This window comes from Indicator indicator, chromosome 28, assembly GCF_027791375.1.
Source record: "Indicator indicator isolate 239-I01 chromosome 28, UM_Iind_1.1, whole genome shotgun sequence".
NCBI classification, from domain to species: domain Eukaryota; kingdom Metazoa; phylum Chordata; class Aves; order Piciformes; family Indicatoridae; genus Indicator; species Indicator indicator.
In genome coordinates this window covers 10,617,593-10,640,180 of record NC_072037.1, presented here as the reverse complement: position 1 = coordinate 10,640,180, position 22,588 = coordinate 10,617,593, and the positions used below count along the sequence as shown (strand labels likewise).

The 22,588-nt window shown below is 49.0% G+C and overlaps 1 protein-coding gene across 2 annotated transcripts in view; it reads left to right on the top strand.

Annotated features, from left to right (window-relative positions):
- Positions 1 to 1,985: 1,985 nt before the first annotated feature.
- The window catches only part of COL5A1 (collagen type V alpha 1 chain), a 204,336-nt gene continuing 183,733 nt past the window's right edge, over positions 1,986 to 22,588 (top strand). For both annotated transcript variants that reach the window (XM_054393640.1, XM_054393639.1), the window contains exon 1: positions 1,986 to 2,085. In XM_054393640.1, coding sequence (XP_054249615.1) covers positions 1,986 to 2,085 — 100 coding nt within the window. The remainder of the gene's footprint in view (positions 2,086 to 22,588) is intronic.

Genomic DNA, 22,588 nt, shown 5'->3' with positions numbered 1-22,588 from the left:
CCAAAGTGATTCTATAGGTGAAATCACTGCTCCATGGATATCAGTACACCTCCAACCACCAAAGCCACAGGAGCTGGGACTGTCACCTGGATGTGTGCTAACAATTGTGTTCAGATCTTTGATGGCACTAACAAAGCAAGTGTTGATACCAGCAAGTGTCTTCAAAGCATTTCAGTGAAGGCAGAGGGCTCCATTTGGTTACCCTCCCTTCTCTGGTCTCCAGATGATTTTGTTGAGGGGTGTGCAGCATTGTGTATCACCTACTCCTAAAATGTGAGAGCCATCCTCTTCTGGCACCTGAATGAAGACACTTCTGGAAGAAAGGATCTGCTATGGGGAAGCCACACCAGCTTTTATGGTTATTTTTTTTCACTGCTGTCCTACTATTACTGCTATAGAATGTCAGGACAAGCAAAATCACTTGAAGTTGATGTTCATTAGTGCCATGAACCCAGCAGTGTGCAAAGGTGATCAGTGGTCAGTAGTGCAGAGGGCGGAAGAGTGATGAATGGAGCCCAGGACAACATCTGGAGTATTGTGTCCAGTCCTGGGCTCCTCAGATCAGGAGGGACATAGAACTATGGGGCAAAGTCCAACAGAGGGTCAATGACAATGCTGAGGGGCCTGGAGCATCTGTGTGAGGAGGAAACTCTGAGAGCTCTGGGGCTAGTGAGCCTGGAGAAGAGTAGCCCCAGAGGGGATCTGAGCAATGCTCAGCAAGAGATAAAGGGTGAGGGGCAACAGGCTAGGACCAGGCTTTTTTTCAGTGGTGCCCAGCAACAGGACAAGGTGCAACTCAGGAGGTTCCATGTGAGCAGGAGGAGAGACTTCTTTGGTATGAGGGTGCTGGAGCGCTGGAGCCCTGGAGCAGGCTGCTCAGAGAGGTTGTGGAGTCTCCTTCTTTGCAGAGCTTCCAACTCCCCCTGGCCATTGTGCTCCTGGGCAAGCTGCTGTGGGTGCCCTGCTTTGGCAGGGGGGGTTGGACTGGATGATCTCCGGAGGTCCATTCCAGCCCTCACCATGCTGGGATTCTGTGGGAGCAGTGTGGGGTTCTGGATGCAGCTTCTCTCCCTCACTGACCTCCTTGCTGACCTTCCAAAGCAGGGTTTCACCAGCCCAGCTTCCATCTAGCCCATTCCCTTTCTCCTCCTTCCTTCTCTCACTTTTACCCTTTACACGTTTTTGCAGCAGCAGCTTCACTTTTTTTTACTCTTTTACTGTTTGCCAAATCTTTGCATTTTCCTATGCTTCCTATGCCCTATCTCCTTAAGGATCTGGAAAGAGCAGGGAAAAGGGAGAGAAAAAAAGCAACAAAACTCCGGATGGCGTTAACTTTTGTGGGGGGTAAACCCCCTGCTTTCAGGGGGCCGGAGCAGCCGCGCTGCTGCAGCCCTGCAAAGTTCGAACTTGCCGCGGGGCCGGGCCGGGAGTGGGGCGGGTTTGGGGGGGGAGTTTGGGGAGGGGGGAGTGTGTATGTGTGTTGGGGGGGGGGCCGGGCCGTTGTCCTGATTTGCTGCACGGCTCCAAGATTGACAAAGTCTTGCCTTGGGTTTAGAAGAGAGCAAAGAAAAAAAAAAAAAAGGGAAGAAAAAAAAAAAGAGAAAAAGAAAAAAGTAAAAAGCGAGGGGGGGGGGGGGGGGGAGGGGGGGCGTGGGGGGGGAGTAAGAAAATTTTTTTCCGCTGCAGGAGCAGGCAGGGGCCGGGAGTGAGCGCAGCAGAGCCCCCGGCAGCCCTCCGCCCGCCCCATGGCTTTATAAAGCGGCTGCTCTCCCGGGGGGGGCTGGCGGGGGGGGTCTGAGCTGCTTTTCTTCGCTTGTGTGTATATATATATATATATATATTTTATTATTTTTATTATTATTATTATTACTTTTTTTTTCTTTTTTTGTCCCCCTCGAGTTATCTCCAGCCTTGGTGTCCTCTTTTGGTGTTTTGGGTTTTTTTTTTCCTTTTTTTTTTTTTTTTTTTTTTTTTTTTTGTGGACCATGGATACGCACACGCGGTGGAAAAGGAGAAGTTGGATACGAATTTGGTCGGGACCCGTTGCCTTGGTGCTGTTGGGTGCTTTGTCCCTTGGGCAGGCAGGTAGGTGACCCTCCCACCCCCCCAACCCCGACACCCCAAACCGTTCCTTTCCTTACCCTTCATCCTCAGGGCTGCGCGTCCCGGTGGGTGCGGGAGGGACGCGGGTGTCAGCGGGCGAGAGGGGCCCGGGGTGAGGGGTAGCCGGGGGAAAGTGGCTTTTGTGAGGGGCAAAACGTTTGTCTTGTTCTTTCCTCAATGCATTCCGGTAAAGAGAAAAAAAAAAAAAAAAAAGAAAAGAAAAGGGGGAAAAAAGGCAGCAAAGCAACAATCCACCCAACCTCCTTTAGCTGCCCGACTCTCTGAATGCCGTTTGTCAGGGGGCCCATAAAAGGGGGGAACAAAAAAAACCTCAACCTTAAAACAATACTTTATTCGTCTCCCCCTTTTTTTGTTGTTGTTGTAGCAGAGTTGCCTGTTGCTGGGCTCTTTTCTGGAGTAAAAGTCAGGGACAGTGTTTCTGGAGGCTCCAGTTCTTTATATACCCGCGGGTAGATCTGTGTGAATGTATATTTAGTCGGCTGCAAACTTCTCGCCTTGTGTAGTTCCTCCTCCGTGAGGAGAAGAAACTTTTTTGTCCGGCAACAACTTCTCTTCCCCTCTTCACGTCCCATCCTCAGAGTTCGCTTGCACAAAAGCTTTGGAGCAACCTCAGCCCTGGACCCCAAGGCTCACTCTGTCCCTTGCATCACCAGCCCCAATTGGAAGGGATTTCTCCCTAAAAAGTGCCCCTGATGAGGAAGCTGTGAAATCCCAGATGTGCAACACCACTAGGCGTGCAGTCGGGGAGGGAGGAAAAAAAAAAACCACCAAACATAAACCCTTGGAATGTCATTTTGTCGTGTAGGAGTTGAGACTAAGCACTTTTATTTCACTAAGTGGATGCTGTGGGTTTTAAATGAGTTTTGAGAGTTCTGCTTTCCAAATGTCTCCCTGAAATTCGGGCTCTGAAATGCCAGAGCAGGGCAGCTGGAGACCTGAGGAGGGGGGGAGGTAAAACTGCTGGGAAAGTTTTCCTGTGTGTTTGGGGTCGGCTGGGAAGGTTTTTCCTGTGTGTTTGGGGTCGGCTGGGAAGGTTTTTCCTGTGTGTTTGGGGTCGGCTGGGAAGGTTTTTCCTGTGTGTTTGGGGTCGGCTGGGAAGGTTTTTCTGTGTGTGTGTGTTTGGGGTCGGCTGGGAAGGTTTTTCCCTGCGTTTTCAGAGTGTTTTCTGAGGTTGTAGTGGAGGCATCAGGGCTCTGAGGTCTTTCTTATGCCCTACTTTAAGGGAAAGACTTTGTTGACAAAGCTGATTTTGCAATCAGAAAAGTTAAAGTAGCTGGAGTTCTGCAGAGTAACTTGAGAAACCGAGAAGTGCCCGGAGAGCTGAGCTGTCTGGGATTCAGCTTTCATGCCTGATTTTTGTGTGCTCCGGGAAGGTTTTGTGGGGCTTTTTTTGTGTGTGTGTGTGTTGGTTTTGTTGTTGGTGGTTTTGTTTTCCCCCCCCCCCCCTCCTTTTCCTTGCTGGGAAGCTCAGGCAGTGGCGTTTGCAGGGCTGGCTGTGCGTGAGCAGGACAAACGCCCGTGGGATTGCTCACACGGCAGCCTGATTGCTGCACGTTAGTGCAATTTCTAGGTTCTTCAAATGACCTTCAAGAAGGAGAGGTGGGTGGGTGAGGAATGCTTGCAGTAATGGTTTTGCTTGCAAAGGCTGAGCGAGACGGGAAAGAAGCTGCTAATCAGTGGATAAAACGTCTCTAGAACATCACTGCAGGGAAAGCGATCAGCAGTTGGGGAGTTGTGCTGCAACTGTGTGGGACTGTTAGAGCAGTTTGCTGGCTAGAAGAGGGCTGGAATGTTTCTGGCTCACCTTGAACTCCCTTTCTGTGCAGCCAGTTTGTCAGACTTTGTGTAGCTGGCAGCTGAATTATTGCCAGTCTTAGACTGCATATTAGGAGCAATCTCTTTAGTGGAAGAGTGGTCAGGGCATTGGGACAGGCTGCCCAGGGAGGTGGGGGAGTCCCCATCCCTGGAGGTGTTTAAGAAACCTGTGGCCATGGCACTGTGGGATGTGGTTTAATAGCCATGGTGGTGTTGGGCTGATGGTTGGACTCTGATCTTAGAGGTCTTTTCCAACTGAAACAATTCTGTGACTATTTCAAAAGACAGATGACAAAAGTTTTCCTTCTCCTTTTGTGTGTTGCTCATGTTCCAAGGGGCTCAGAGCATCCCTAGGCAGTTTGCCTGTTGGTGTATAGCCATCAGGCAGCTCCAACACAAGACCAACCTTCTTTTAAAGGTACCTGATAACATCTCTAAAGCTTTTGGGTACAGAGGGCTGGCTGGAGCTGGTCCTGCAGTGGGGTGGCTGGAGAGATTTTGCAGGGCCAATGTGCAGCTCCAAGTAATGACCCTTGCTGGGAAAGGCTTTGAGGTTTTCCTAATGAACCTCCTAACAGGACATCAAATAATTTGGCTGAGGGGAGGAGTCAAACTGGGACTGCTGATGGGTTTGAGGAATGTTCTTTATAGCTTTAAAAAAAAAAACAAACAACCAAACCTTTCGAAGTTCTCTTTAGCTTTATTTCAGTTCAGATTACTTCTGTTTCAGTTTCCTCTTAGTTGGCTTCTCTGTATGAAGAGAGGTGACTCCTCTGTAGTCATCTTTAGAAGCAGATCCATCAGGTGGCTCCAAAGCAAGGGGGAATACACCTTCCAGAGAATGTTTCCAGAACAATAGAGCAATGTCAAAGGCAACATGAACCAAACTCCCTCTGAACACTGCCCTTCCAGCTCAGATTTTCCCATATTTTAACAGATGATGTCACACAAAACATCTTAACCCACAGACAGAGTTGGGATCTGCCTCTGCTTTTACAAACCCCTCTACAGTTGAATGGGGTTTCTGGATGAGAAATTTTGGAAGCAGTAGTTTCCTTTTAGTGGTAAAGAAAAGTGTAGTAAGAATACATGGTGTTCCCTTTAAAAGAAATAAAAAATACTGGAAATTATGAAGGATCCAGTTACCATCTGTTGCTTCTCCCTTTGGCTTTTCCCCAGTCATCTAGAAAAAAAAAAAAAAAACCCCTTTTATCCAGCCAGTTAGAAGTGTTGTGTTTCATATTTTTGCCAATCAAAAGGGTTTGATATCGTTTTACAAGAAGAAATATGACTTTCTAAGTCTGGAATTGATGGTAGGTCTGATTTCCAATGTAAAACCTGGATTATGCTGTCAATGTGTTGCCAGATTGGAACAGGGCTTTGTAAATGAAAAGCACCCAGCTGTTGGACATGCCCTTTCCATGAGGCTTTCAGCTGAGGTAATATATTATTCTTCCATCCAAGCTGGGGTCAAGATGAAAACTCTTTGCTGACTGCTCCCTCCGAGGTGGTTTTTGACAGCTGCTCCCTGCAGTGCTGGAGCTGGATGCAGGAGATGGTTTCAGACTCCTGCTTGAGCTTCCACTAAAGCTAAGGGAGAGCTTTAGCCTCTTCTGTGGCTGGACAATAATTTGTTGGGGAGTGGAGAAATCCCTATTTCACCTCTGGATTTTAGGTAGAACCTGCTGAAGAGCTGCTGAGTTTTGGTGGACAGAGGGACAACAGTGTGGACTTCTGTTGGCTTCCACCAAAGCTAATGAGAACTTTAGCTCTCCTGTGGGAAACATCACAGTGTTGGCTTGGCTGGGCAATAATTGTTGGGGGTTGGAGAAATCCCCATTTCATCTCTGATCTCTAGGTAGAACCTGCTGAAGAGCTGCTGAGTTTTGGTGGACAGAGGGACATCAGTGTGGACTTGCTTTAATGCTGGCTCCTCACCTATAAAAGTTCTTTTTAAGAACAAAAGTAGCCCAATAAACAAAAACTGTCTTGGTATTACTGCCCTTGCTTGTAGACATGATATGCCCTAGAGGAAAAAGGGACTGTGAAAGGGGTGTGCATCCTTATTTTAAATGGATACTGTCCCTGTCCCTTGCATTTTATTGTTGGAAATTGACTTTTCAGGTTAATTCCTTCTTGAAACATGGAGCAGGTCTACCTAGTAATTTATCCTGAGACTAGTAGTCTACCAGTCACACCATGGTGGTGTAGGGGATGGGAGAAGGAGGAGGTGTAAGGGATGGGAGAAGGAGGTGTAGGGGATGGAGAAGAAGGAGAATATCAAAAGCCTTTGGGGGTGTGACTCAGTTATGTGGCTCCTGCTCTGGTCTTCCACTTCTGTGCTATGGGATGGTGATGGAGATGTGGAGGTGGGAGCTTTATTTACAATCCTAGAATCCTTAAGGTTGAAGAAGATCCCTGAAAATCAGCAGCAGCTTAACTGGGCATATACCCTGATGGTGGTTCCCAGGTTAATTTGATTTCCATTTCTCTCTGTGTGTGGTACCAGCAGCTGTATTGAATGTGATCTTCAGTATAACAATTTTAAGTTTGAATCATCTTTTCTTTCTTCTTAGAGTTCCAACAGGAAAATCTTTACTCCTGTACCTTAACGGCATGTAGATGGATGTCCTACCATTCTTGGTAGAGTTTTGGCTCTGGCCCTTGCTATAGAGGTTTGCCTCCAGCTTTGGTAGAGTCAGATAATGGTTGGAGCCCACCTTTAAAGGTCTTTTCCAACCACAATGATTTTAGGATTCTGTCTGGTTGCTTTCCTTCTAACAGCAAGATCTGGTCCTGGTGCTGCCTGTCCATCTCTGCTGACTGCTTTTACCCTTCTGTCCAGCAGCTTGATTTCAGGTGCTCACAACTGCTTTTGAATTACTGCTATGCTCTCTATGATGAGACCAAGTGTGGCCACAGATGCTGGGAAGCAGAAGGTGCTGCTGTGGCATGTGCCAGCAATGCAGAGGCAGTGGTGTGAAGTGCCATTTCCAGATGTGTTTTAGGTAATTTGAGTTTTGTCTGGACTTCAGTAGATTCTGTGGGACTACTTTCCAGGAAACTGCTCCTCAGGCTGGAGTTTTTCCTCCTGTAGTTTAAAGGATTGCCAATATGCTTTACAAGAACTACTTTTTCCATCATTTTCTCACATTCTGATTCTTCAGCCTGCTTCCCTTGCCTACCCTGCTCCCCCATACTATCTGGATGCTGAGGCTGCCTTGTGGTGTTGCCCTTCCCAAAGCAGGTAAAGGAAGGATGCTCATCACTTGGTGTAAAAAAAAAAAATCAAGTCCACCCTTGGAAAAGCTACAGGGAGCAGTGCTGCTGTGAAGGCTTCACACAAGCAGAGTGAGGAATTTAGGGGACAGGGAGCAGTGCTGCTGTGAAGGCTTCACACAAGCAGAGTGAGGAATTTAGGGGACAGGGAACAGTGCTGCTGTGAAGGCTTCACACAAGCAGAGTGAGGAATTTAGGGGACAGGGAACAGTGCTGCTGTGAAGGCTTCACACAATCAGAGTGAGGAATTTAGGGGCTTTGTGGCCCAGCAAACCTCCAAGGGGTGATGAAGGGGGGGGGGGGGGGACAGGCCAGCTGCCCCCTGGGGAGATGGTGTATGTCAGAAGGTGATTAAATGAGGCATCACTATGGTGATTAATGGGTTTATTATTTGTGTTTGTGTGGTTGCCTGCTGATACATCTGGAGAATGGTGTGGGACTTGGGAAAAATGGGAAGCTTATTCCCTAAATTACTGGGTGGGAGCACACACTGCAGGTGCTGAGATAGGTCTAGGACTTTGGTCAAGCAAATGATAATGTTTTGCCTTAAAGGACTTCCAAAGGGTTGGGTTAGGAGCCTCCCTGACCCCCTGCTTGTCACCGGTGTTGGACAGTAAGGACTGGTCTGTGTGTGCTGTGGTTTGGAGTGGAGGTACCCAGGGTCTGGAGTGATTTGGGAAGAAAGATTCCATTTGGAGCTGGTGCTCTGCTGTTGTGTGAGTTGACTTTGAAGTGTGGCAGCTCCTGAGACAGGGAACATCCCTGCTGCCTTACAAGGATAAAGTTGAATCTTCACCTTGCACTGGCACACTTGCCCACCTAGGCTCTTGCCTGGTTTGTTTGGCAGGAGTCTCACCCTCAGGAGGCAGCCATCATGGTGCAAAAATCAAATTGTTTTGCAGAGAAAGGTTGTTTGGGTTCTGTTTGAAAATGTGATTCTAACTTCTCAGTGCCTGGGTTCTGCTAAATGGAAACTGCTGTTTAAAGTGGGAGAATTGTCTGGGAAATAAACCAGGAATGAAACACAAAACACAGCTCTCCCCAGGCTTCTTTCATGTTGAGGAAGACTTCTTCCTCTCTGTTTTGTGTCGACTTTACTCATCACTTACTCAGGAAAGCCCTAACTCTGCTGCATGTCTCTGCTACTCCTGCTCTTGAGGATATTTTAGGAATGCTGAGGCCTGCTGGAATTGGGTCAAGTTGAAGATCTGCAGGATTTGTCCTACAAGTAACAGTGTCACTGGAGTTGAGTATGAGAACATCCACTGGTTTCTCTGCACTGGTTTTAGGTCTTTGACTTTTAGCTTCTTGTTAGTGTGGAGGGCAACCATGCATCCTGGAGCCTGTGTGGTAGAAGCAGTAGGACATGGCACTGGCACCATGCTGGGAAGCATCATCCCTGCAAAGGGGAATCAGCTGATGTGGTAGGTAAGCTCCAAGGGAAGGTTGGTGCAGCCTCAGGCACTGCTCTTCCTGTCCTTCCTCCCAAGCTCTGGTCCTGCTGGAAGCTTCTTAGTGCTTGCTTGTGATCACAACTGCTCAGTGCCTTTTGGGTTATATTTTTATTTGGATTTCTCTCTAGTTGTGACCCCTCTGGAGTGCAGCTATTGTCCAGAGCAGCAGTCTGAAGATGTTCATAAGCTTTCATTCCTTGCTAACATCATGGTGGCTTTCTGGGGAGATTTTAAGGTACATTTGTTGGCAAGACAACCCTTCCAGGTGGACTCTGTCTTGTGTTCTCCAGAGAAGGCAGAGAGCCTCACATCTGTAGCAGGAAAGTTTTGTTGCTGGAATTTTGGATGATCCCCTTTGGCTCCCCCTTCAACAGCTTCACTGTTTGGCTGTGGATGCAAATTGTTGACCAATGACCCATATGATAATCAACAATCACCAGCTTCAGGTCCTTTAAGACTTTTTATTTTTTTCCTTCCTCCTGGTGTTGTCTGTAGCCTACTTCAGCTGTTGGTAGTCTAGGAAGTGCATTCTCTCTCCTTTTCCCTCCTGCCTTGCTTGAGGGAGATTCCTGGGATTGCCTTCTCCTGGCTGTACTGTCCATCAAAGACTTTAACAGGCAAGGGTAAGATTAGAACTTATGTGACAGATCCTAAATCTGCAAGCTGGCAGTTTCCCTTCAAAAGGAAATGAAAGCAAACCTTTGTGTGAAACAAAGGAAAACTCAGTGTGGGAAGAATGAGGTAAAAAAAAAAAAAAGCAGGAAAGACCCCCTCCCCAAAAAAAAAAATTGAGACGTGAAAGAATGGAAAAACTTTGTTAAAATGGTCTGTTAGATGGAAAAAACTGAAGCTGGCAGCATGGTGTAATTAGCCACTGGGTTACTGTTGGCAAGCTTCAAGGGTCTTGAAATGAAGCCTAGCACTGAGTGAACCATCCAAAGGATGCCGTGGTTTCTCTGTGGATGTGTCTGGAAAAATCCTGAGAACTAAAATAAATAAGTGAAGCAGCTACACAAAAGGCATTTTTGAGGTTGGGTGCTCTGAGTCTGGTAATTTTATGGTGTGGGTTTTTTTTTTTTTTTTTCTCTAGAAGCCAAGAGGGTTCTTTAGGATCATCTGGAAGCTTTCACAATGTTGAGAGATGTCATTGGGTACAAGGAGGAAGATGGAATTGAAGTATTTATAATGCTGGAGTTTTCCTTCAGGATTGTGTAATAAGCTGGAGAGGGAAGAGAAAAAGGATGGTTTGGAGATTGAATGAGTGCAATGAGCTGCATCAGTGCTCATTCCTGTCCTCTGCTGCTGACAAGAGAAGTGTGGCCAGCAGGTCAAGGGAGGTGATTCTCCTCCTCTACTCTGCTCTGGTGAGACCCCACCTGGAGTACTGCATCCAGTTCTGGAGCCTCTATTGCAAGAGGGATATGGACATGCTGGAAGGTGTCCAGAGAAGGGCCAGGAGGATGAGCAGAGGGCTGGAGCTGCTCTGCTATGAGGAGAGACTGAGAGAGTTGGGGCTGTTCAGTCTGGAGAAGAGAAGGCTCCCAGCTGACCTTCTTGTGGCCTTCCAGGATCTGAAGGGGGCTCCAAGAAAGCTGGGGAGGGACTTTTTAGGGTGTCAGGGAGGGGTAGGACTGGGGGGAATGGAATAAAGCTGGAAGTGGGGAGAATCAGGCTGGACATGAGGCAGAAGTTCTTCCCCATGAGGGTGGTGAGAGCCTGGAATGGGTTGTCCAGGGAGGTGGTTGAGGCTCCATCCCTGGAGGTGTTTGCAGCCAGGCTGGATGAGGCTCTGGCCAGCCTGCTGTAGTGTGAGGTGTCCCTGCCCATGGCAGGGGGGTTGGAGCAGGATGATCTTTGTGGTCCTTTCCAACCATGACTGATTCCATGATTCTATGACTTTCTCCCAGCCCTTAGGCAAGTCTCTGCTTCCCATGCCCTTCAGGCTGGTCTCCTATGGAACTTGGTGTTGAGCTGTAGCTTTAACACAAATGCCATGCTGATATTCCTACAAGATGTGTAGGTTTGAGCACTGAAGTGTTCCAAGGGTCTCTTTTCATCCCTGGGCTTCAGGTGATGATGGTAGTGGTTGTGCTCTGATGGCTGAGTCTAGTTGAGAGGTGTCCCTGCCTGTGGTGGGGAGGTTGGAGTAGGTGAGCTCTGAGGTCCCTTCCAACCTGAGCCATTCTGTGGTTTCATGATGATTTTTGTATGTGAAAAATACTTTTTCCTTTCTGGGGTGGTGTCTTCCTGTCTAGCAGCATCAGTGCCTCGCACTGTGAATCCAGAAAGTGATTTGGATTTTCTTGAGGTTTAGACTTAATTCCTTGCAGCTCACGATGGAGCACAGCACAGAAGCACCATGCTGTTGCAATGACTGCTCTCACAACACTTTGAAAGCAGCATTTTGAGGACTGGCCATTAAGAAAACATTCCTTCCTTCCCAGGAGTGGAACAGGCTGCCCTGGATGGTGCTGGCATCACCATCCCTGGAGGGTGTTCAAGACATCTGTGGCCATGGCACTTCAGGACATGGTTTGATGGCCATGGTGGTGTTGGGTTGATGGTTGGACTTGAGTTTAGAGATCTTTTCCAACTGAAAAAAAAAACCCTGTGATTTGATCTATAAATGAAATCCAAAGCAGGCAGAGGATCCCTTAGGCAGCCACATGCCTACTTTTGAGTTTCTGGGGGGGAGAAAAAAAAAAACAACCCAACCTTTGGGAGGAGGAAGGATGCAAATGGAAGTGGGGTGCTGGCTCCTGAAGTTGGATAACCTCCATGGGGTTTTGTGTGTGCTGTGGGTAGGAGGGTAGGGGAAGCTGGTGTCAGCCTGCCTCTTAGCTGGCTTTGGGATGGGGGCATTCAGCTGTTGTGCTGATGCAAGCAAGCAGTTCCAGTGTGTTTTGTGTGGCTGAGTGCTCTGCCACAGGCTGTGGGTTAAGTGCATTGGTCCCTAAGGGTTTGGTTTGATTTCTTGTGAAGCCTCCCATTCCTGGTGCTGTATTTCTTATGGTGCTCAGCCCTGCAGCTCCAGAGTCACTGGAGGAAGGTTTGAAAGGCAACTTGCACCATGGAAAAACTGGAGAAAGGTTTGAAGGCCAAGCTTCAGTCCTGTTGTATTCAGGGACAGCTTTCCAGGGTTGATGTCCCCCCAGAGGATCTGGGCACCCTGTTTACCTAATGATGGGTGGGGATGCAAATTCAGAGGAGCTCTTGTTCTCCTTAGGAGGCTACAGCTTGTTGAAGCCCTGAGTGACCTGCCTAGCTTAAAGACAGTTAAATCTTGCTGTTAGCTTGGGCTGACCCTGTCTGGATCCATCCCTGCCTGGATCAAGCTGTGCATCTGCAGCCAGGGAGATGCTAATTCTTTCAGAGTAAATAAAGTAATAAGTTTTTTTTTTTTTTTTTCCTTCCTGGCTCAGCTTTTAAGCCAACTGTTTAAAGCCCTTTCCTATCCCTTGCCTTTCTGCACTTCTCTTCTGTAACTTGCAAAGATCTAGGGGGAGTTTGCAGCTCTGCTGGAAACGCTGCAAAGAAGTTGATTGGGGGGGGGGGGGACCCTCCTAGAGAGAAGAGGTCACTAAGGGGGGCTGCTGGAGCCCCTGCTTGAAGGGGGCTGTCGGGCAGTTTGAGTGGCCAGATTTAGAGTTTCATTTGTGTGTCAGCTGGAATTGCTATTTTTTGAGCATGGATGTAGAGGAGAGAGCTGTGCTTTGGCTGAGCTCATGGATCCTCATGGAGAGCCTTGCTTGCCTCTTTTCCACTGCTGTTCCTCCCTCCACCTCCCCCACCCCCCTCCCCCCTCTATTTTTATTTATTTATTTTTTTGTTGCTTGTTGTTGTTTCCAAGACACTACTTAAGTAAGAATTCATTGCAGTTGAATTCCTGGAGCTGACACTGCCAGTTTCCCAGGATCTCTTCTACTCCTGCAGCTTTTTCACAGTAATGTTTAATTTTTTTTCTTTTTTGAGGGGGTGAAACTCATTCAGCTGCATCCTTCAAATGTGAATTAAGCAGTGGGTTTGTGTGTGGGCCTTGAAGGGGCTCCTCCTAGATGGGTTGGAACAAGATATCTGCTCAGTGTGCTCTTGTCTGCTGCAGGGTAGAGATTTGGGCTTGAGGGCTGCAGCTCACCAGCTGAATAATGAATGCATTGTTTGTGTGCCCTTATTTCCAGCTTGCACCATTAAAAGTGAATGGAAAGGTCAAGGAGATGAGTCACAGTGAATACAAGTGTCATTCTGCTCAGAAGAAATGGAAAAAAGAAAGAAAAAAGGAGCTTCCAAGTGAGGTGTTTCAGCTGGTGCCAACCAGCTCTGTTTCACTCTGCTGTCAGGGGGTTGCAAGAGTAAACCTCAGCTGAGATCTGCTGAAGGATTTTTGCACCCAAGAGTTAGCAGGAGGCTGGAACCAGGGTTGCCAGGAGCTCTAAAAGCAGCTGGTGGTGTTTTTTGGGTACAGAAAATCAGGGTGAGACCCTGGAATGTTGGGCTCATTGCTGCTGTTGTGTGAAGCAAACAGCTGGAACTTGCAGGGTTGGTGAGTTCTGGTTCTCAGCTTCTCTATGTACCTAGGGAAAAAAAAAAAGGAACCTTCTCCAAATCTGGAACCTGATTGTGTGAGGCCAGGCTGAGAGAGTTGGGGTTGTTTAGCCTGGAGAAGAGAAGGCTCCAAGAAAGCCTCCTTGTGGCCTTTCAGTGCTTAAAGGGGCTGAGAAAGAAAGCTGGGGACAAATGTTTTAGCAGGTCCTGTTGTGACAGGACAAGGGGTGATGGTTTGAAATTAAAAGAGGAGGGAGAATTTGGCTGGGCAGAAAGGAGAAATTTTTGATGCTGAGGATGGTGAGACCCTGGCTCTGGTTGCCCAGAGAGGTGGTGGATGCCCCATCCCTGGAACCATTCCAGCTGAGGTTGGTTCTGAGGCTCTCAAAGCACTGCCCAGCCATCAAGGAGACCCCAGAGCCAGATGATGGATAAATCCTGAGGGTTTTAGAGGCTGAGGAGGGTGCAGAGAGCAGTGTGTGTGGCTCTGGGCTGCTGCCTAGAGCTGAGCAGAGCTCGGGGTGCCCAGAGCCAGCAGATCCTTCCCATCACCTCTGCAAGGTGGGAGATACTTTTGCAGCTGAACTGCTGAAAAGAGCTGGGAGAAATCTTTCTACTCCCCTCTAAAAACAGCCCTCCTGAAGCCATCCTGTGCTTGGCTCACTGAGTTAGGCACCCAGAGCAGAGAAGCCTCAGGTGTTGGTGCATTTAGTTTTCACTCATGATAAACACAGCATGTCATCATTTAGAGCCTGAAAGCTGCAAGGAGTAGAACCAACCCAAGCCTTGAACTCTGCTCCTCAAGCTAGACCCATCTTGAGTGCTCCATAAGATGGTAGCAACCTGCTCTGGTTGCTGATGTCCCTGCTGACTGCAGGGGGATTGAACTAGATGTGATGTGAAGGTCCCTTCTAACCCAACCCATTCTATGATGATATCAGTGGTGGCAACTCCTAAAACTCAGCCAGGCCACTTTCCTCCAACACTCAGAGCAGAAGTGAGTGATGTGGTGAAGGTGCTGCCCTGGGGCAGCCTTCTCTTGAAGTGCTGGTGAGGAAACCTGTGCCACCTGAGCAGTAGCTGTCAGTAGGGTCTCAGCTTGGCTCCTGCACCCTCCTGGGGAAAGGACCTGGAGCAGGGTGGTGGAATGGTGACCACAGGGTGCCCAGAGGTAAGCCTGAACCCACCTCCTGCTCTGGCACCAGTCAATGCCCAGTTGTAAATGAAGCTTTTTTAATTTCCTGCCTGACAGCTTCATTCAACAAGCCCCAGGCAGCTGCTTAACCACACTGGCAGAGCCCTGGAAATTGAAATGTGGCTTGTGGGATGGGGAGAGCAGTGAGCTGTGGATGGGTTCATGCCAAGTGGGGGTGGGATAGGATGGGGACTTGGCCAGAATGTTCCTTCAGTTTGATACTGCTGGGGCAATTTCAGTAAACCAGCAGTGGTGGCCAGGAGGCAAGGGAACAGAAGGCAGTTTGGAAGTTGTGGATGCATGGGTTTTGTTTTGATGGGATAGAGTTTAAGTGATGAGCTCCTGTACCTGTGGGTTTTCTTTTTCACACTGAAACACCTCCCTTTTGGGGTCATAGCATCTTGGCTGATGGTTTTCATTGTCCTGCTAAAGAAATGTCCACAGAGCATTTGGGATGGTGATGGGAGCCTGCAAAAAGGCTGCAGAGGGACTGTTCAGAAAAGCCTGGAGTGATAGCACCAGGGGCAATGGTTTGAAACTGGAGAAGGGCAGATATAGGATGTTAGGAGTAAGTTCTACTCTATGAAGGTGGTGGAGCACTGGAAAAGGTTTTCCAGGGAGGTAGTTGAGGCTCCATCCCTGAAGATACTCAAGGTCAGGCTTGGCAAGGCTCTGAGCAACCTGATGTAGTGGAGGATGTCCCTGCTCAGTGCACAGGGGTTGGACTGGATAACCTTTGGGGATCCCTTCCAAGCCAAACCACTCAGAGTCTGTGATTTTATGTGCTGTGGACACATTCATCCCCATATTCACTAGCACTGCTTTGGTGTTCTGGCAGAATGTGTATCCAGAAAGACAGTCCATAGAAATATTCCCCTTTTTGACTTCCAGCCATTGGATTTTTCTGTTCTGAAGTCACCCTAGATACTCCTCCCAAGAAATAACTAAAGCTTTAGAATCTTGGTTTATCCTCCCCCATTATAATAAACCTTCAGCAGAATGGTTTGGGTTGGAAGGAACCTTAAGGAAGCCAACTGTTTGCCTTGCCCACCTAATGCAAGATCATTCCCACAGACAACTTCCAAATGAATTTGCCAGTAGAGGTTTGATCCAAAGTGGCCAAAAAACCAATGAGCAGAGATTCCATTTGATATCAAATGTCTGGGAACTGGGACTCATTTACTACTGATGCAATAGCATGATGCAGCCTTAGGGCTGTAGGTAGCAAGGCAGGAGATGGTGGCTTGCAGGCTCATGTGCATGGGGAAGCCTGTGTCTGGTTTGTGGGGGTGGAACATTGAGTCTATAACCCTGGTGTTGGTAATTAAAGGTTTTTGCAGCTCCATGAGGTGTGTGGAAGTCGTGTTTGGTCACTGACAGGCAGCATGAGATGCTACAGGGAGATGTTAGGTCCTGGCTGGACTCAGGGATCTTCAGGTCTTTTCCAACCAGGAGGTTCTGTGAGATGCTTGGGAGCAGCAGAGCTGCTCTCTGCTTGCTGGTGGGGTGTGACTCCATGCAAGCCTGCTGCAGGGCAGGAGCCATGCTGGGCACATCCCTCAATTGGTTTCTCTTAGAAGATAGGAATCTGTCCCTCCCCTCTGCTCCCTGCCCGTGGGCTGCTCAGCATCTCCTCTGGGAAGGCTGTCGATTCCTTGAAGGATAAGGACTGCTTGCCTGGAGCCCCAGGGCTGCAGATGCTTTTCTTGAGGCCAGTGTTGTGGTGGTTGGTTTGTTTTTTGTTTTTTTTTTTTTCCCCTCTTGATCCCCTTGGGGAATTCTGCTTTTTGTAACAGGGAGGGCAGAGCATGAAGAATCCCCTCCACGCTGCTGCGCTCCAGAAGCGAGGCGAGGCTGGGAGGAGGAAGAGGCTTTCATCCTGGTCACTGCCTCTGGCACAGGCTGGCCAGTGTTCATGTAGGGAAAACTGCTAGGAATGTTCTCTGGGAAGGGCTTATGAGGGTTGGGAGAGGCATTTTATCACGTCTTGTACACTTTGGGAGAAAGTCCTCACTCTGCCTCTCTCAAATGTTTGAATTAAAACAATCTGTCCTTCTGCAGCTGTTGGATGCTTTCCCTGCTGACCTCAGGAGCTGGGACTGGGAGGAGCAAACAGCCCCCAGTGCTTACAACTGCCTCTTTTAAACTGCAGGCCTGGTTCCCTGCAGGATGCAAACCAGAAAACCAGTAAGGGCCATATCTGCTCTGGAGACAGCAAGTTTCCCAGTGCTCTGTAATTAAAGAGCTATATCAGGAAGCAGCGAAGCCCTTATGCAGTGCAGACCATTGTCTTGCAAGACTATGTATAGAAAAGGCAGCAGCCATGGCTGAACCCTCTGCCAGAGCTGGCATGGAGGGTTCAAGCCTCTGCAGTGTCTCCTCTTTTTCCCTTCCAACCATGGGGCTGTGAGATGCTGCCTGTGAGGAGAGCTAAGTGCTGGGCAGGATCAGTCCTTTACTCTTTAAATGGGAAAGCACAGTCAAGAATCCCAGCATGGCAGGGGTTGGAAGGGGACCTCTGGAGATGATCCAGTCCAACCCCTCTGCTAAAGCAGGGCACCCACAGCAGCTTGCCCAGGATCACAATGGCCAGGGGGTTTGGAAGCTCTGCAGAGAAGGAGACTCCACAACCTCTCTGAGCAGTCTGCTCCAGGGCTCCAGCACCCTCAAAGGAAAAGTTTTTTCCTTATGTTCAAGTGAAACTTCCTGGGTTCCAGTTTGTGCCCTTTGTCCTGTCATTGGACACCACAGAGAAGAGCTCAGCCTCATCTTCATGACCTCCACTTCTTAGCTATTGATCAGAACTGCTGAGATCTTGTCTCTTCTCCAGGCTCTCAACCCCAGGGCTCTCAGCCTTTGCTCCTCACAGAGCTGCTCCAGGGGCCTCAGCAGCTTTGTAGCCTCCTCTGGACTCTCTCCAGCAGTTCCCTGCCTCTCTTGAACTGGGGAGCCCAGAGCTGGACCCAGTACTCCAGACGTGGTCTCACTAGGGCAGAGCAGAGGGGAAGCAGAATCTCCTTTGACCTGCTGCCCACACTTCTGAATGCACCCCAAAAGCTTTTCAGGCTTTGCAGGCAGCAGTGTCCAGGGATGCTTTGCATCCAGCCTCTGAATGCAGCCATGGGCCCTGCTGCAGGGACTCCTGTGCACTGAAGGGGAAATCATCTCTGTGCATGGACCAAGACTTCAGGTCTGACCCTTTGGCACTTGAACACTGAGTTTTGTCTTGGCCCAGGGCCCTGTGGCTGGGCAGAGAGAGGACTTCTGCTTCTTGGCTGCAGATGCAGCTCTTGCAGCACTGTTAGGGAGTCTGTCTACGTGGAGGTGTGGGTGGATGCAGGCCTGGGGTCTGACTGCTGTTGACCTTGGGAATTTAGACAGTGAGGTAGCATAGCATCCTCAGACCTAAAACAAACCCACCCTTCATCTCTCTTCTGCCACTGCTCCTGACTTGCTGCCTTCATTGCCCACAGGCCTGCATAGTTTTGGCAGCCCATGGAGCATTTTATGGTCCTGGTTGGGATTCAGCCTAGGAAAATGAGATGTGATTTCTTGTGGCAATGAGGAACAGACTTGGATAACACCAAGCTGATGAAGATTTTTTCCTATGAACCAGACCCAAAAGTAGAGCTTGCCTTGGGTGTGGAAATGCCTGTAAAGAACTTTGGGTTCCTTATTGGAAGGTACTTGAGAAATTCACACCCATAAAGTGAGAGATGCTGTGAAACTTTGGAGCCTCAGACCATCAGTTGGAGAGCAACTGAGCAACCCAGGCTGCTTCCCTCCCTGCAGCTCCCTTCTCTCTCCAAAGCCTTGGCCAGACAAGCTGGGGCCCTCCTTGCCCTGGGGACACTCATCCCAAAGAATGAACAGCCCTGCTGCTAAAATGAGCACCATTCCTGCATGCTGGAAATAGCTGAGGCTCCTCTGCTTGAGCAGAGCTGGCCACTTTGTGGCCTGGGACTGCACTTTTCATGGGTGAAGCTGAAACATCTGCTTGGGGAGGGCAGGGGGGTGGGGAGTGAAATCTGCTGCAGCTTTGCTTTTAGAGCTCATGTGGCCACTAAGACCATACCTACCTTACATGCTCCACCACCTTTTGGGTCCCTCCACCACCACCACCTTTTGGGTCCCTCCACCACCACCACCTTTTGGGTCCCTCCACCACCACCACCTTTTGGGTCCCTCCACCACCACCACCTTTTGGGTCCCTCCACCACCACCACCTTTTGGGTCCCTCCACCACCACCACCTTGTATGTTCCAACCCTTATATCCACCTGGTCCCACATTCCAGCTCCTGTTGTGCCTTCAAGTCAATTATTTATCTGATGGTGGCAAAATGTCCAACCTCAGAGGATCTTGTAGGAAATCTGAGTCAAGGGAAAGGCTGAAAATAGATGTGGGAGATGAGGGGGAGCTTTTGTGACATCAAAATGGGCTCTCTTTTGGGGGGGGACAGATCTCTTGGAACACTTTTCTTTCCATTTTAGTGAGCAGTGGGTGGCAGCAGAGGGGGTGCCAGTGGGGGCAGGGATGTCATGTCTGTGTAGTGTCACTTGACACAGGATTAAACAAGGCATGTGGAAAATTCTTCTGGGAAGTCCAGTGAGAAATAATCAGTGGAGGGCTTGGGAGGTGAAATAACCTCCTGTAGACAAGTCCTGATCCTCCTCTGTGCCCCTGGAGATCTGCCAAGTGATGGATCAGCAATTTGGAAGTAGCCTACTTGGTGTGGGTGAGGCTTGCTGGTCTGAGAGCAAGTCCTGAACTGCTGAGAGGACACTGCAGCTCTGCCTCACCATGCTCACAAAGGGCTTGGCATGGATGAAAACCTTCCAGCATCAGCAGAGGAAGGGATGGATGTGGGGGCAGGAGCTGTTTTGTGAGGCAAGCTGTCTCCTCTTGGAGAGGAGGTGGCTGCTGCTGGAGGAACCAATGTTCCACCAAGGACTGGGTGTGAAGAGCAGAGGCCCTCTTCCTTTCCACTGATTTTTGGAGGTGCTTGCAGGAGCAAGAGTTGAGCCGGATGGCAAGAGTGCAGGGCTGGAAGGAGGAGGACTCAATGTGTGCACTGCAGCTCCAGCCTTGGAGGAGTGTTTGCACAGGGCTTGGTTGGTCCTGCTCAGTGGTGAACTCCTGTTTCATGCCACCAATCTCAGCAACAGTAAACTGGGGTTATGGCTGCTCTGAGTTGGCAGGGTGGTGAATTTGATTCATTATATCCTGGTTTAATAGGAAAGTATTTTATTCTGTTACTCATGCACCTAGTGAGGAACTTGCAACAGGAACTTCTCTGCATCCATTTGCAGCTAGAACTCCTCTATATCCATTTGCAACTGGGACCTTCTCTGCCTCTATTTGCAGCTGGAACTCCTCTATATCCATTTGCAACTGGGACCTTCTCTGCCTCTGTTTGCAGCTGGAACTCCTCTATATCCATTTGCAACTGGGACCTTCTCTGCCTCTATTTGCAGCTGGAACTCCTCTATATCCATTTGCAACTGGGACCTTCTCTGCTTCTATTTGCAACTAGGAACCTCTCTGCCTCTCTTTGCAGCTGGAACTCCTCTATATCCATTGCAACTGGGACCTTGTCTGCTTCTATTTGCAACTGGCAACCTCTCTGCTTCCATTTGCATATGGAACTCCTCTATATCCATTTGCAACTGGGACCTTCTCTGCTTCTATTTGCAACTGGAGCTTCTACACCCATTTGCAACTGGGAGCTTCTCTGCTCCATTTGCAGCTGGAATTCCTCTATATCCATTTGCAACTGGGACCTTCTCTGCTTCCATTTGCAGCTAGAGCTTCTTCATCCATTTGCAACTGGAACTCCTCCTTATCCATTGCAACTGGGACCTCTGCTTCCATTTGCAACTGGGAGTTTCTGCATCCATTTGCAGCTGGAACTCCTCTAAATCCATTTGCAACTGGGAGCTTCTCTGCTTCCATTTGCAACTAGAGCTCCTGCATCCATTTGCAGCTGGAACTCCTCTAAATCCATTTGCAACTGGGAGCTTCTCTGCATGCACACCCTGATGGTTTGTGACAGGAACAGGCAGGAGGAGCCGACATGGCCCAGGAAAAAAGGCAAAGTCCCTTCTAAACTCTCATGGGTTTGAGTCCTGCATGCAGCTGATGTTCTGATTGTCTGTCTTAATAGCACAGGGAAAGTCCCCTCCCTCCTTGCCCTGGCAGAGATAGCTCAGCATGTTAATGAAGGGAAGAGGAGCACACTCTAAGTGACCTCCTTGCACTTTTGTAAGGATACATTTTTTGCCTTCCTGTAGCTAAGAAAACTCTGAGTAATAAATGAGGCACAGCAAATGTACACAGATTACTCTGAAGCCATTGTCCACACCCTGGTATAAAAGTACTTCATTGTAACTCCTTATTTTAGTGCTGGAGAGAATATCAAGCGTGCTCCACATGTAAATCAGGCTTCTCAAAATATCCTGATAACTCCTCCTGCTATTTTGCCTGGTCTCCAGTTTCCCCACATCTTTTCTTCCCTCCCTTGGCTTGCTTCCACTCCTCAGCATGCCTTTTGCACATCTGTATGATGAGTGGTGCTAGGCTGCTCTGCTTGTCAGCATGGGCTGCTGCCTTGATGTGTCATTTACCTTCTCTCCCTACACATAAAAATACCAAACATTTCTGATCCAGCTTCACGAGTGGATGCACAGATGATTGGAAGTGTCGGCATGCACTTTTCCAGATGGTGGAAGCATGTTCCTTCCTTCATTTATCTCCAGTGTCAAGCTCAATGAAATTAATCACTCGCAGACTTGAACTGAAGTGACAGAGTGATCCTTGTCTCCCTTTCACCCGTGCAGGGGGAAGCTGCACGCTCCAGAGCAAGGAACAGCCTTCAGGACTTGAAATGCAGTCACTAAGCTGTGACTCCAGGATCATAGAATCATGGAACGGGTTGGATTAGAAGGGACCTTAAAGATCATCCAGTTCCAACCCACTGCCAAGGGCAAGGACACCTCTCAAGGCCTCATCCAACCTGGCCTTGAACACCTCCAGCTGGGGAGGAGGCAGCCACAACCTCCCTGGGCAACCTGTTCCAGGGTCTCACCACCCTCACTGTAACAAATTTCTTCCTAACCTCCAGTCTAAGTCTCCCCTCTCCCAGTTTAAAGCTGTTGCCCCTTGTCCTCTCACTACAAGCCCTTGTAAAAAATCCTTCTCCAGTTTTCCTCCAGCCCCTTTCAGGTACTGGAAGGCTGCTCTAAGGTCTCCTTGGAGCTTTCTCTTCTCCAGGCTGAGCTGGGTCTGCAGCAGGATGGGCAGCCTTTCTTTGGCTGCATGGAGAAAGCTGGGTGTTTGGTCAGGGTATGGAGGGATATCTCCTGGGGGAAGAATGACTCTGGGGAGTGAAAGACTTGGCTTTATCTTGGATTTCTTCTCCACTCTGCATGGCACAAGTGCAGCTTACTGGGAAGCACCTTGTGCTTGCAGTGCTGGTATCCTGGTGCTTGCTCTGGCAGCTATCACTGCCCTGAAGTGAGCTCCAGATCTAACCTTTATCTTCTGCCCTTCTACTTTATCTGCAAGATGATGCTCTTGAGGTATTTCTTCTGTTTGCACAACCTCTTGGTAAGTTCTGAAACTCTCTGGGAACAGAAATTGTAGAAACATGGGCAAGGTTGCAGAAAAGTTGCTGTGGCCAGATGTTGGTAGAGCTCCAGGGATGGATGCTGGAGTTGGCTGCCCAGGTTGGGCCAATGAGGGACTGAGTTTCAGCCTGAGAGCTCTCTGAATGGAAGCTCTGAGCTCTTGGCACTTCTGGAAGCTGAGGTGGATCAACCTCAAGATAATCCTGAAGTCAAAGCAGTTAACAGCAAATGTAGTTGTTGGTCTCACTCCTGGGGTCTGTTGGCTGCCCTGGCTCTGGGAACTATGCAGAGCTGTGGGGAGTTGCTCAGCATTTGGTGCAGCTCCTGGGTCAGAGACAGAGCTGAGATGCTTCAGAGAACCAATAAAATGTTTGATTTCCACCCTGCATTTTGCTTCCTATGCAGAGAGGGGGGCATGTTCTTTAAAGGCTTTTCTAGCCAGCTCCTCCTAATACTCCTTTGCCTTTCTGCAACATCCTTGTTCCTCCTCTCAGAAGTCACCTTGCAGCAATTACCTAAGCAGCTCACCAGTTTGCAGCTCACCTTGGGCAA